Source organism: Apis florea, unplaced genomic scaffold (genome assembly GCF_048593485.1).
Source record: "Apis florea isolate Af1SG1 unplaced genomic scaffold, ASM4859348v1 contig_3517_pilon, whole genome shotgun sequence".
Taxonomy (NCBI): Eukaryota; Metazoa; Arthropoda; class Insecta; order Hymenoptera; family Apidae; genus Apis; species Apis florea.
The window spans coordinates 338194-351554 of NW_028256778.1; the positions used below are offsets into that span (position 1 = coordinate 338194).

The window sequence follows — 13361 nt, forward strand, 5'->3', positions numbered from 1 at the left end:
AACGTTACGAAATTATGCGACAATGATAATCGTGCTTAAGTTTTAAAGCAAAGCGGAACATTCAACACCAGAATTCCATACACATAGATTGCGTTTAGTCATTCGTGCAGTAAGAAATAACTACGTCCGAGTCATTCTAATTTGAACACTCGGGGCCACGAACGAGCGATAAAATGTGTGCCGGCTAAATGCATTATCATCCGGAAGTTGACGTGTCCTTGATACCAGATCAACCATACGTTTTTACCGGGCATCGACGTGCCTCGAAACCGGAAAATGGTTTGTGAAAACGTTAACCGATTTCTAAAATACCGAGAAACGCGAGCCTTCAACCACGAGGCAAGTCCAACGTACGTGGCGCGTGTGTCAGATTGGAAAAGCTATTTTCGAGTCCGCTTAAATTCCTCTTTCCTAGGTCTGGGTTACTGTCTAAAAATTGAGAAAGTTATTTTCAAACCGATTCGACATATTGTCGCCATGTTTACATTAAATATTCTTAAACTGTAATCCGCGAAAGCGTAGGAGTCGAAATAGAGTTGTGACTATCGATAAATGTCGGTATATTATCGATAATTCGATATATCGTCAACATATCGATAATAAATGAAAGTAACTAAAATATTTTTTTTATTCAAATTTATTATTAAAAATTATTTTTATTGCAATTTATTACATGTAATAATATTTTTAGATCTTAATAATAATTTTCAATAAGAAAAAATAGAAACTTCGTTCACTTCTATCGATATATTATCGATATATCGAAAAGTGTCAATGTCGATAAAATATCGATAATCAATAGTCACAACTCTAATCCGAAAGTGAATGGTCCGTTTTAATCATGTGAAAGTAATTAATTTTGAAAAATATAATTGTTGTAAGGGATCTTCGTTTAAAACGTCGACTAAAAAGGGAAAGAGAGAGAAAAAGAGAGAGATTGATGAAACTGAAAAGTGTCTGGACAAAGTATTTCCGCACGATTCACGGTTCTTCTTTCTAGAATCTAGGTTAGTAAAGGATAATTCATCGAGCATTGCACCGAACTTCTCTAACTAACCGAGAAACTCGAAGAAATTAAGTGCGCTAGATTTAAAGAATATATAACCGTATTTTACGGTGTTCGGAATGCTTTTAATGAAAATCAACGGTGCATCGAGGGAAACTGCCACACGATAAAACGGTACTCCATTTGTACGAGTAACACGAGCATGTATCGTTAAAATTACGACGCATTAAGGCGAGGAACGTGCCCGTGATAATTTATATGCAGTGGAACGAACGTGTCTGGGATAGATGTGTGACGAGCACGCGGAATCATTCCTCTAGGCTTCACATGCGCCAACTGATTAAGGGACAACGATAATCGGCCGCGGCAATTAAACTCTGCCAGATTCAAAAGAAATCACGTCTTTGTAAAGCTTCTGTTTGCGCCTCATTTTCTCGATTACGGACCAAGATACATCACGCGACAAAAGAATGGATTAAAACATCGTGATCTTGAGTCAAGAGTATTACTACTTTTGAATGTGGAATCAATCGGTCCAACTTAAATGATTCTTCTTAGAAAATATAATGCAATATTGATTATCTAAATCACTGTTTTTCAATTACTATAGATAACGACCTCCTAAGAAGATCGTGAAATAATAGTCATTAGAGTTATTTTTATTTGCAAGTATTTATATAGGATTGTATTTATACAGGAAATTTTGTGATAATAATTTTTAACATTCATCATGTACAGGGTGTTTATGAAATCAAGATAAAAAAATCAAAATGAATTAGAAAAAGAAGAGAACAGAAAAGAAATTAAAGATTCGTTAGGTAAGTGCAGATTTATACAATCTGCTTTGTTTAATTTAATTTGATTAGACACTGTTATTACTTTATGTTTAGAAGCAATATTAAAATCTTTGATATTGTGTTATTAAATTTCATATTATCTAAAATAATGTTTCAATATTTTGCTAATATTTTTATCGAATCTAATATAATTTGTTTTTAGAAATAAAATATGATATTCCTATTAACACCAAAGAAAGGTGTACCAACATAAAACGTTTTATCTCAAAAAACACTAAAGACATTTGATCTAAATAACAAAACAATTCTACATTATCAGCTTTCTTTTCTCGTTTTGTCTCTTATTAAATATTTGTTATCAAATATGAGGCGATAAAAAGACGAAAATAAGCTCACTTCGAGACACCCGATAGAACAAAAGTGTGCAACAGTAGATGGCATTCACGGAACAAACAAGGAGACCCTTTAATACAATATTACTGGCTACATCTTGTGTCCGTGAACTCGTGGGGTGCGTGAGACACGCTCATTATACAGGATGTCCTATTGAAATCGTTAACCTCGGATACTACGCCCTTTGTTAATTTATATAATAAAAAAGAGAGGCATCGATGTCGAACAAAGACAGCCAACGAGCATAAATCTCACGAGAAATGTATGCACGCAATATCGAGAAGAAACTTCTAATTCCCCTAAGTATATATTTCTTACCTGAGTTTAGCCGCATATTCCACCTCGATGGCGCATCGATCGCGAATGAAATGGCCGTACCTTTCGAGGAACTCTATCCCTTTTTGCGTATGCAGGGATAGATTCTCGTACTGGTCCTGTAACAAAAAGACGAAAATAAAATGAGCGAGGAGAATTGCTTTAGGATCTTCAAGAGACCGAAAAGGGGAAAAAAAAAGAAATTTTTTTCTTGCTGAGACAGCCGAACAGTGTATGTATTAAGATAACATATAAAAGCAAAATTTTATTGTACTGTTAATTTCTAACGCTTTCTGTATTGGTATTTCAGCTATAAAAAAATCTAAATTATTGATTTTATAAATATTTTTTAAATAAGTTCAATCATAACAAATTTTTCTACCGAAGTATACTAAAAGAATATCGTTCCATAAACGTAACTGTTGTTCATGGATTATATATCTATTCATAAATTGAAATATTAATAAATTAATATATATAAAACTAAGAAAAAAGATATTATAATTAATAATATAATTTTAAAAAGGAATCGAATTAAAATTGGTAATGCTTCAAAATTTCATTTGACAGATATTAATCCTGTTAATCAAAAAATAATCGTTCAATTTTTTCGCTTCAGCCAAGTATTCAGTGCAATCGACAACTGAGAAAACCTCTTGACACGAACACACACTCTCGTGCACACATACGCGTCACACACCTCGGGACAATGAGAGATTTCGCAAGGCTGCCGGTAGAAAGATTTCTGGCCGTTTAGCAGCTCGGCACGAAAAGTGAAACTGGACTCTGTTGCCGCAACGTGCACCCGCGACTGGTCGAACACCAGTGATCCATCGGTTCTACCCATATTATCAGGCACATGAATCTCTCTCTACCATACAATCTCGACCTGTTACTTCTTCCTCTGACGAATTTTCATTCATATCCTGACCGAGCCTCCTGAATGAAACATGTAAAATACACGTCACGTGGAGACATCTTTGCACGATTTACCTACAATCGATAAAACACGTGTTACATATAACATGATTGTAAATCGAAGCACTGTATACAGTGCCATCTATAAATAATATACAGATCGGAACATGGTATTTTATGCGTTTCAACGAGAGGAGTTAAGTTAAGGTAAACTGTCGTAAATAACATTTCTGCCAGACGTTTGAAACACGTGAGTAACTTAGACTTTACGACCCCTTTTCTTTCAGCAACGCCACGCGTGCCAACCGTCATCAATCGAAACGTCCGATTCATTCACGTAAATGGAGATGAAACGTTGGTTGTACTTGTACTCTGATCCTGGAATATCGTATTCTCGGATGAAAAATGATTCGCCTCGCGTGAGAGCGATTAACTAAAAACGTAAAACGGCTGCGACACGAAGAAATTGCTCAAGGTTCTGGGAACGCGAAAGAAAACGAAGAAACGTGGCTGGTGTTACGGAAGCTTAATCGTTCAAGGACGATCCTGGCCTTTCAACATTTACGCTTAGTCGCGGCTTAAGGACAAATCTAAGGTATCGAGCAACGACAACGTTTAAACTCGGATCGTGTTCAGGGAAAGAGAGTGGAAAGAACGGCGGCGGGGGAGGGGAAGGCTGATCGAGTCGCCTATACTCTCTTGGCATTCGAAACGCGTTACTTTCATTTCTAACAAGTAGCCATTCAAGGGCCACGCACTGATTGTGAGACGTTGGCAGTCACACGCGTGTCCATGTGCGTACAGGAGAGAGATATGGTTGATCGATGGCTCTTTCCTTTCCCGAGATCCCCATCTCGAGGATCCAACCGTGCAAAAAGGAAAAGAAGAAGAAGAAAAAAAAAAACGAAACGAGATCTCTTGACGCATCGATGTCACATGTCCAGGATATATCTGGGTCTCTCAGGGCGCATTAAGGTAATTAATTAATATCGTAGAAGCATCTCACGGTGGTTGTAAAATATGGAAAACAAAGATAGAAAGCGCAAGTCATCAGATCGTATAGTTTCACAGTTAATTAATCGACGGTTGATGACCATTCTCTGCGTTATGTACTTTAAACATGCTATGATATGATATAGTATCATTATGAAGTCACGTTGCGTTTCAATCATCCGTGTGGGCTAAATTTAATTAAGTTTATTACTATGTTCTAAAATCCTATTTTACATCATTTTATTAATATTCAAAAATATCTAAGTACTCGTTTATTTTTTTTATAAAATACACTTTAATTTTCTAAATTAAAGTGTACATATATGTGATTTTATTCTTCTTATTTGGACTCTTTCATTATTTGAGAAACTGCGTTCTTTAAGTTGATTAATTTATTATAATTATAAAATCTCTCTTATGAGATGTATTATAATATACAGGATGAGGTTGATATATTCGATTCGACTCTTTGGAGAGTTTTCTTTTAGATGCCAAAACACGCACAGAATTTAATATACAAAAGTATCGATGAGGGCTTGAATTTATTGAATTATAAATAGTCAGACGAAGCGAGATGGAAATAGAATGAGACGTCTCTATCTCTGTCACACTTCTACCATTCTATCTCCGTCTTGCTTCGTCTAACTGCACACTTAAATTGGTTATAACTTAATAAATAAGCCTCGACCCATATTTTTGTACTCCAATTTTTACACATTGCATTTGGCCTCTAAAATTGACTCTCCCCTCCAAAAGGGTCCTACTAGCATTCAACTGCATTATATAAATCTATCGATAATATAATTACACATAGTATATTTAATTCGAATTTTATTAATAAATATTTTATTATTTATTATTCACTTTAATCACTGATCTTAGTAAGAAGATTGTACGTTATCGTATAAAATGTAGCCACTGTGCAAAAATTGTTGTAACATCTGTGAGTTGACCAAAGTCAACACAATCTAATGTTACGAAGTCGCGGAGGAAGACTTAGCTTGTATCGATTCGAGACAACCTCGTTTTGTCGTCGCAAACAGGAATATCCGGGCGATCAAGCTAATCGTACCAAGTATAATATGATACTCGCACGCGTAGCGATACACAGAAGTGAGTGATACGATACTATTGGCACCGATACACGTTTAAATCAGATATCCAGTTAAATCGAACGTATGTGTGTCGCGGAGCCGATCGCAAATCCATCTATCGGCGATCCATCGTGTAAAACGTAATTTTTCTCCTCGCGACTTTCTCATTGTGATAACTGTACGCGATCGACACGATTCGCAGCTAAATAACGGAGAACTAGTAGTGCAGGGTGATAATTTGACTTGGACTCTCGAACGTAACAGGAAAAGCTATCATTTTTATCCTTTTTTTTTTTTTTTTTTTCGTTCGAACCGCCTCTCCTTCTATCCCCTCTTTTCTATCTGCGATTTTATTTTCACACCGTTTTCGATATCGACGGTTTAATTAATGGACTCTGGCATTAGGCCTCGTCGTTTATCAAAGAGAAAACACGAATATTACGTAAATCGAAGGGAAACACGTTACATTCGGAACAGGATATTGCCGCAATTGAAAGATACGAAAAACGAATATTGATATATAGGGAAAAATGCGTGAAAAAGTAACGCTTACTTTTTGGATTAAATAGTATTCAAGGATTAAGAGGCGAAATTGGTAAAAGTTACGCTGTTACATTATGATTAACATTTATTATTTACGATAAATCTTGATTATGATCAATTGAGAAATTAATGGTAAAAGTAATTATGATAATTAAGACGAGAGAATTGTAAGTGCACGTGTTAAAACACGCGTGAAAATGACATAAATTTTTCCGAACGAAGACGATTTGCATAATTATACATTTATTTCACTGAAAGATAAGGAAAAATATATATACCCATAGATTTCCATAAAACGTGGATCCTTAATAAGGATAAAAAAAAAATCTTTCAGAACAAAATGCATTAAATATTAAACCTACTTTTCATCCAATTTTCGATATTTTCCAAATTGTCCAGTTTGAAACTAGTTCGGGAAATAATTTAACTTTCCACGTAGAACAGCGATTATTAAAACAACGCGCAAAGGCAAACAACCCCGCAAGAGGCGCGTGAAGTAAGTGTAAATAGAATTTCAAGTAGCGTGTTCCGTTTCGACGATCGAAGCTGTTCGATTATCAACCGGTGGTACGCGAATGAAATTATAGCCCATTATCTAGAATCGATTTCTCGGCGAGCAAAGCCCCCCACGGTCACCGTATACACACGACGGTTGTACGAATCGGGCCGAGTTTCCCCACGACCAATCCTGCGTTTTCTCTACCCGCAGGTCGATAGATGAAAAACGCCACGACCGCCGCCCTATGACTCACCCCTTGGCGGGCTCGACCTTTTTTCAAAGAGGTGCACTTGCACACACCGGCGGCCTAACCTTGCGGACGACTATTCAGGTCGGGTTAGGTCATCCCCTGGAGATGAATACAGACTTTCCATTATATGTGTGTGTGTACAGGATGAATCAGGTATGAGTAGGCAGGTATGGTGAAAAAAAATGAAATGAAAATGAGGGGGAAATTACATTTTTTTCTTTTTTTCTTTCTTTCTCTTATGATTCGAAATTATTGTAAATAAATATCGCAAGTTATTAGAAGAAATATTTTTTTATAGTACGAACGGAACAATACCGATTTATTTCTATTTGTTTCTTAGAATTGACACACGATTTTAATACGATAAATAAGGATAAAATATATATTATTATATTCAATTATTTGAAAGATATTTTTCCATGTAGAATCATCTGTTGGTCGCGTGTATAATTTATCCTGGGTCACCCTGTATATATGACAGGTACCTTTGTGAGGCTACCTAGCCGCCGCTGCTACTTTCTTCTTACTTTTACCAGGCCTCGAGTTTCGGGCTTTCAAACTGGTCCACGACATCTTCGAGCAAATATCGCGACTGATATTTAAAGTCGTTATATTTCTTTCCCTCCTCTTTAAAAAATCGTTTAAAAGATTTTTCGAAGGCAATGAGTACAAAAAAATATATTTACACATCTCCACATCACGACCAATATCTCTATCTCTTCGTTAAGAAGATTTTTTTCAAAACAATTGATAATAGCTCCAAAAAAAATATATATATATTTGTAATACCCTTCTCCTTTTTCTATCAATCTTTTCAATGATTCATTCCTTTTCTTAGATCTTTCACTTTTGCAATACAAAATTCTCGTAACCATATGATAATTAATTAATAATCACTTATCGAATTAATTATTACCAAGAAACAATAAATATACAAACGATGTGCAGATATTTTTTCGTTTGTCATTGCAATATATATATATATATATTTTAAAGTATCACCGTAATTCTCTTGTGCTACATTTTCACGAATATTCCTTCTCGGAATATAACCGGTTTAACGTACCGTTTCGAACACTTTAATCGAACAAAAAAAAAAAGAAAGAGAGAGAGAAAGAATTAAAAAAGGTAGTTCCTGAAACTTTGCAGAGAGAGGTTCGAAGATAAAACGAGGTAGAACGGGTCTAAGAAACCCGCGTAACCGGGGGGGGGTTAAAAAACCTTTGATCGAGTGAATTCTCTTTTGCGTGGAGCGGAAGTACAATTCTGCCGATGGTATGCCGAAAAATGCCCGTCGAAACGTTTCCAAGAGCGGGTCGGCGTTAATTAATTCGAGAAGAGCGAGGAAGATGGAAAAATCGTGGAAAAATCAATAGGCCCAAGTATATTATGCGACGAGAAAAAAATACGTATCGTTTAAAAGGAAATGGAAAAAAATGTTGTAAAAATAATTTAGATACAAGGGATGTGGCGTGCGATAAAGCGTACAGGGGCCTCGAACAAGTGTGTATTATGAGTCATGAAATCGCGTTGGGGTGCTTTCGTACCCTCCTCCACCACCCTATTGATCCTCCATTTCTGTATACACGATAGAGAGAATCGGCGAAACGAGGGCGATGGAAAAGGGATGACAGGCAGGCAGACAGACAGACAGACAGACAGAGGAGAAATTTGTCGTGCGAGAAACACAAATGGATACGCAAATGCTACTTGAAAAGATGTTCGTTTGAGGGAACGAAGGATATGATCGCTCGGGTTTAATGCCTTCCAACTATTTTCAAATTTTGTAAATCGACTTTGTAGTATCGATTGCTGTCTCATACGTCCACTTGTTATCTACGATTCTTTCGATCATTGATCTTGAGAGTTTTGAAGATATACATTCAAATATTGATGAAGAGCAAGGATTATATATAAGGTGTGGCTGGAGATATATTTTTAACGATTGAAAAAAAAGATGTTAATCCCTTTAAAAATAGAATTTTTAAACGGTATTTGCACAATTTCAAAAAAGAAAGCCGTATAAAAATATAAAAATTTATTCACGGTGAATCGATGAATCCTTTATATTTATCAATTTTTCGATAATTTTCTCTCTTGTTGCGAGATTATCTTTGAATTCAAATTGTAATATATAAATAAAATATGTAGACGGACGAAGTAGACAACGGATAGATGAAAGAAAAGTGGGCCGAAGTAAAACAATGCAACAATGCGATTCGCAAGGAGAGACATAGGCGAACGGTCCATTGGCGTATACGCGTCAAGAAACGACGTGATATTCTACGCCTTTATCTCTGTTCATAACACCGTCCCTGTGTACTAACGAGTGAAACACGAGAGCACGGTGGCTGCGTTTAATAAGCAGACGTTGAACCAACACAGCAAGCGTGTTCAACGCCTCTAACGTCGTTGACTCGTGCGGTGCATACGGGTGCACGCAACGCGTTCGAGGTGGTGCATACTTAGTTAAATGCACCCTGTGCGTGCACGCGCACAATCGCATTGACAAAGAAGAAGAAGAAAAAAAGGGAAAAAAAAGAAAAAAAAAGTATAGAAAAGACTAATTGCCAGCACAGTCGCGATACTCGTCGACGTATAGATGTTACAAAGCTGCTGCATGATAGAAACGCTGAGAATGCGCCGTTGTCTTTAACCCTTTTGCATTCGAAGCGCGACTATCACTCGCCAATTCGAATGGAAATTCAGAGACTAAATCGACGGATATGTTGCAATAAATATGCTATTATATCATTTAGGATCCTCGGCAATGGAATCTTTTAAACATTTTCTACAAATTTGAAATACTCTTCCTTTTATTTATTTTTTTCATTTTCTTTGTCGCTCTTCTTTATTATCACGTATTCAAAGGAGAATTATAATCCTCGCGTTCATTTTCTTCTGTTTTATTTGTTTTATTATCTATCGACAGATGAAATTAAAATTCTTTGGGAAAGTTCTCTTGGATGTTCTTCCATTGTTTCCATATCCGTTTGAAATCAAACAATATAATATAATTTGTAAATTCAATTCCAAATGAAGCTGCGACGAAATTCCTCCCATGTTCCAAAAATATTTCCTTCTCGCGAGTTACCATATGTAGGTAACACGAGAAATCTTATTAAAATAAAAAAATTAAAATAAATAAAACTACGTAAAATATATTTTTATATCATAACCTAAAAATCTAAAATTTTTCGCGACAAACACGTTCCAAATATATCCAATTCCCCTAAATTCCTCGACAAAGGAGAGAGAGAGAGAAAAAAAATTATCGAGCACAAAGAGTTAATGCAAGTTCCACGGTGAATAATCTGCAGAAAGATACGCACAGTGCTTGCGGATGTCTCGCGAAAATAGCATGCTTAAAACTCGCCGAACAGAGGAACGGCTGTCGCCGTATGCCCGTTTCAACCAAAATATAAAACCTCAAATTCAGATTTCGCTCCTTGCAAATTATACTTAAGGGTTGAGGTTTCGAAACACACTCATGATCCCTCTCCCCCCCCCCTTCCCCCTATCGGAGGATTTGTTCGTTTTCGGGACAGGGTCGAGTCGGCGACGCGAAAAAATACATCCAGAATTAGGTACCCTTGAATCTCTTCTTTGAAACAGCATACGGGGAACGAAAGCGAGTGCACTCGTCACTCAAACGCCGAAATTCAAACAACTTTCTTCCCCCAGCCTTTCTCTTCGATGACCTTCCGAGGACGTCGTTCCTCCACGCCACATACGTATGTATTATACGCTGTGGTACGCTCGAGAACGGACATTTCGTTCGTTTCAGAATATTATATTATTTTAATTTTGAAATCGCGCGAAAGGCAAAAGCAATTTATTCGGATTTTCAATAGGAAATTCTTTTTTTCCTTCAATCAATCCGGTTAATTAATATGAAAAAATTTCATTTTTTGTTTCCTCGTGTATAATATAGGAGGAAAATTCTTACTACCTCGCCATTTATTCAGATAGTCCAGTTTTATAAATCATTTATGTCTATTATTATTAGACGTTATATAATTTCATAGATAAGATAGATTTTCAATTAATACAATGGACTCTGGAAAAAAAAAAACAAAATGATGCATTAATTCATCTTTAATTTCTACAAATTACTATTATTATAATTGAATGCCAGTTATGAACGTGGTAGATAGAGCTACGTGTAAATACCCACGAGATGTTCCACTCGAGATGGATGGCGTAAATTCCAAGATTTTCCCGACGCCTGAAAACGTTTTCACACGTTTTTGAGCATTGGCAGATCCTTGCACTTGAGCTTTTAAATAGACGTCATAAATCGTCCGCATTAGTACAAGTGCTCGCCTCGATCGAAGACGAATCGTGCAAAGATAAATCGATCAATTTGCACGATCAATTTTCTAATTAAACGTCGCGCAAATTGGACGGATCTCATAATGCCACGCTTATTCCAGCCTTATCTACTTTCGTACTTACGCCTTCACTCCACACCTCGCCTGTGTCCACCAATCTATTAGTTACAAAAACCTCGACTTGTTTCTCCTCCAATTTCCGAGAAACGAGCAATAAAGAAGTGGAAATGGTAAAGGAAAAATTACGATATTATGTTCCAGTTCTTTTCTCCGAAACCAGCATCCATTCGTTCAGTGGTTCTCAATCGTTTTATAAATCGTTATCACCGTCGTTTTTTTTTTTTAACAATTTTTAAAATAAACAATTACATTTTTCACATGGAATCAAGACGTCATTGCGATTCTGTTCACTTAACCCTTTGTGTAAATTTTATCAGCTTGCAAATTTGAATATTGCAATAACAAATTATTGCCCTTTCGTATTTATCAAATATACTTGTTTCATGATAAAAATTAGATTGCTCGCGATTTTTCACACGATGATTCTCTTAACGAACATTTCCCCAAAAGACGAGATAACTTCAAAGGTTTGATACCGAATTGTATCCATGAATTTTGAATTCCCAAACATTTATGGATCGCGATTTTTTTTATTTATAAAATAACCATAGATGAATCTCAGCCTATAAATATTTGAGAACCACTATTTTATTACCCAATGTTAGTAGTGATAAGAAAACATTCACAAAGTTTTCAAGTTTATCTCATCAACGAAATTTCCAACGAGAAATTTACGAGAAAATCTTTTAAAAAGATCGATATTTTAAAAAACATTGCATCAAACTGTTAATTTTTATTGAACATTATATGATAAATCGAATGGGTTAAAAATGATCAGATTATGAAACGCAAAAAAAATAATACCTTATCTTATTAATTTTAAAATCGTTGATGAGCGGACGACCTGGTATATGATTACGACAAGACAAGACAAGAATCCAAATTCTCATAAATGTTATCCCAGGTCGGGATTTACTATTATAATTCTCGTATACTAACGGTATAATGGGTAAACTTGTCCTTTGGTGAGAGAAGAGTGATGCGGCAGGGACGGATTACAGAACAAAAAGCTTCAATTCATCGTCCGGCAACGAGAAAGTCGCGTGATCTGGACACCTTTTATCATTCGATCGCACCGCAAGAATGAAAACGGAGGAGGCACGAAATCATACGGTTGTCAAAACGTGCTCGTGCTTTTACATTTCTTTTTTTTTTTTTTCGATTTAAGTATAAAATCTATTTCAGGATATCTGTAAATCGAACAATGGATAGGAACTGGATACGCTGTTAAAATCTTCTTAAATATGCTTTTAATTTGATGATTTTATCTATGCATCCAGTTGAACTTTCTCTTTCCAATTACACATCTCTTTTTTTCTCTCGGACGATAAATAATGGAGAAATATGAAAATAAGAAAAGGTCTCGTCAATTTTCGAATCAAAATCGAAACGAAAAATTTTTTCACACCATTTGACTTTTTTTTTTTTTTTGTAATCACCACGTATGCACACATAACGTAGAAAAAGATTATTTTTAATCGACAAGTAACCACTCAACTTCCACGAATTCATTCGTCTTTTTATAGCTCGGTAAATCAACATATCCGTACTCACTCGTAACCAGTACGAACCGCTAACTGTACGCAGAAATGCATAAACATAGATTGAATAATAGAAAACCTGTACCTCGAACCAGACGACAACTCTCCTTGCAAAGGTTGCGTCGTTCCGTATGCGTGTTATATATAGTATAATTTAATCCGTCAAAGATCATTGTCGCGCTAGCTATTCGAGCGGTTATATACCGACGATCAAAGAACAGACGTAATTAATCGATGTATTATAGTTTGCTAATATTTTTCTTCCTGCGGTTAAGGTCGAAGACCTTGCGTCCCACGACCAAGCCCATTCATTCCCTGCTTATCGAGGTGAGCCTCCACACGTCTAATTGCCAGCCACGAAATATTTGCATCGTTGAAGCATCGCGGGTAAAACGGGTCGGCCGATAAACCGCGCCAACAAGGGCGCTTCGTTTTATCTGAAATTATTCCTACGACGCGTTACAATTTCTCCCGTTCACCCCGCCACTCTTTGCAGGGCTGAATTATCGGCAATACGCATAATGACCGGTATGCCAAGTAGTTTATTTATAGTCATTC

The 13361-nt window shown here is 36.2% G+C and overlaps 1 protein-coding gene and 1 long non-coding RNA gene across 10 annotated transcripts in view; one reads left to right on the plus strand and one right to left on the minus strand.

Moving 5' to 3' along the window:
- Cip4 (formin-binding protein 1-like Cip4) overlaps nt 1-13361 on the minus strand; it is a 38238-nt gene that overhangs the window by 7295 nt on the left and 17582 nt on the right. For 4 of the 8 annotated variants that reach the window (XM_031920005.2, XM_086913820.1, XM_031920003.2 and 1 more), the window contains exons 1-2: nt 3212-3358; nt 2515-2630 (exon numbers count right to left, since the gene is read on the minus strand). In XM_031920005.2, coding sequence (XP_031775865.1) covers nt 2515-2630; nt 3212-3358 — 263 coding nt within the window. Of the gene's footprint in view, nt 1-2514; nt 2631-3211; nt 3359-13361 lie in introns of those variants that run through there. The other 4 variants (XM_086913822.1, XM_086913821.1, XM_003698618.3 and 1 more) reach the window with 1 other exon arrangement.
- On the plus strand, nt 190-5281 carry LOC116415317 (uncharacterized). Of its 2 annotated transcripts, XR_015293953.1 has the most exons (5): nt 190-1824; nt 2006-2743; nt 2822-3054; nt 3131-3636; nt 3717-5281. It is a non-coding gene; the product is annotated as an uncharacterized LOC116415317 (long non-coding RNA). The 2 variants fall into 2 exon arrangements; XR_004225917.2 differs by lacking the exon at nt 2822-3054.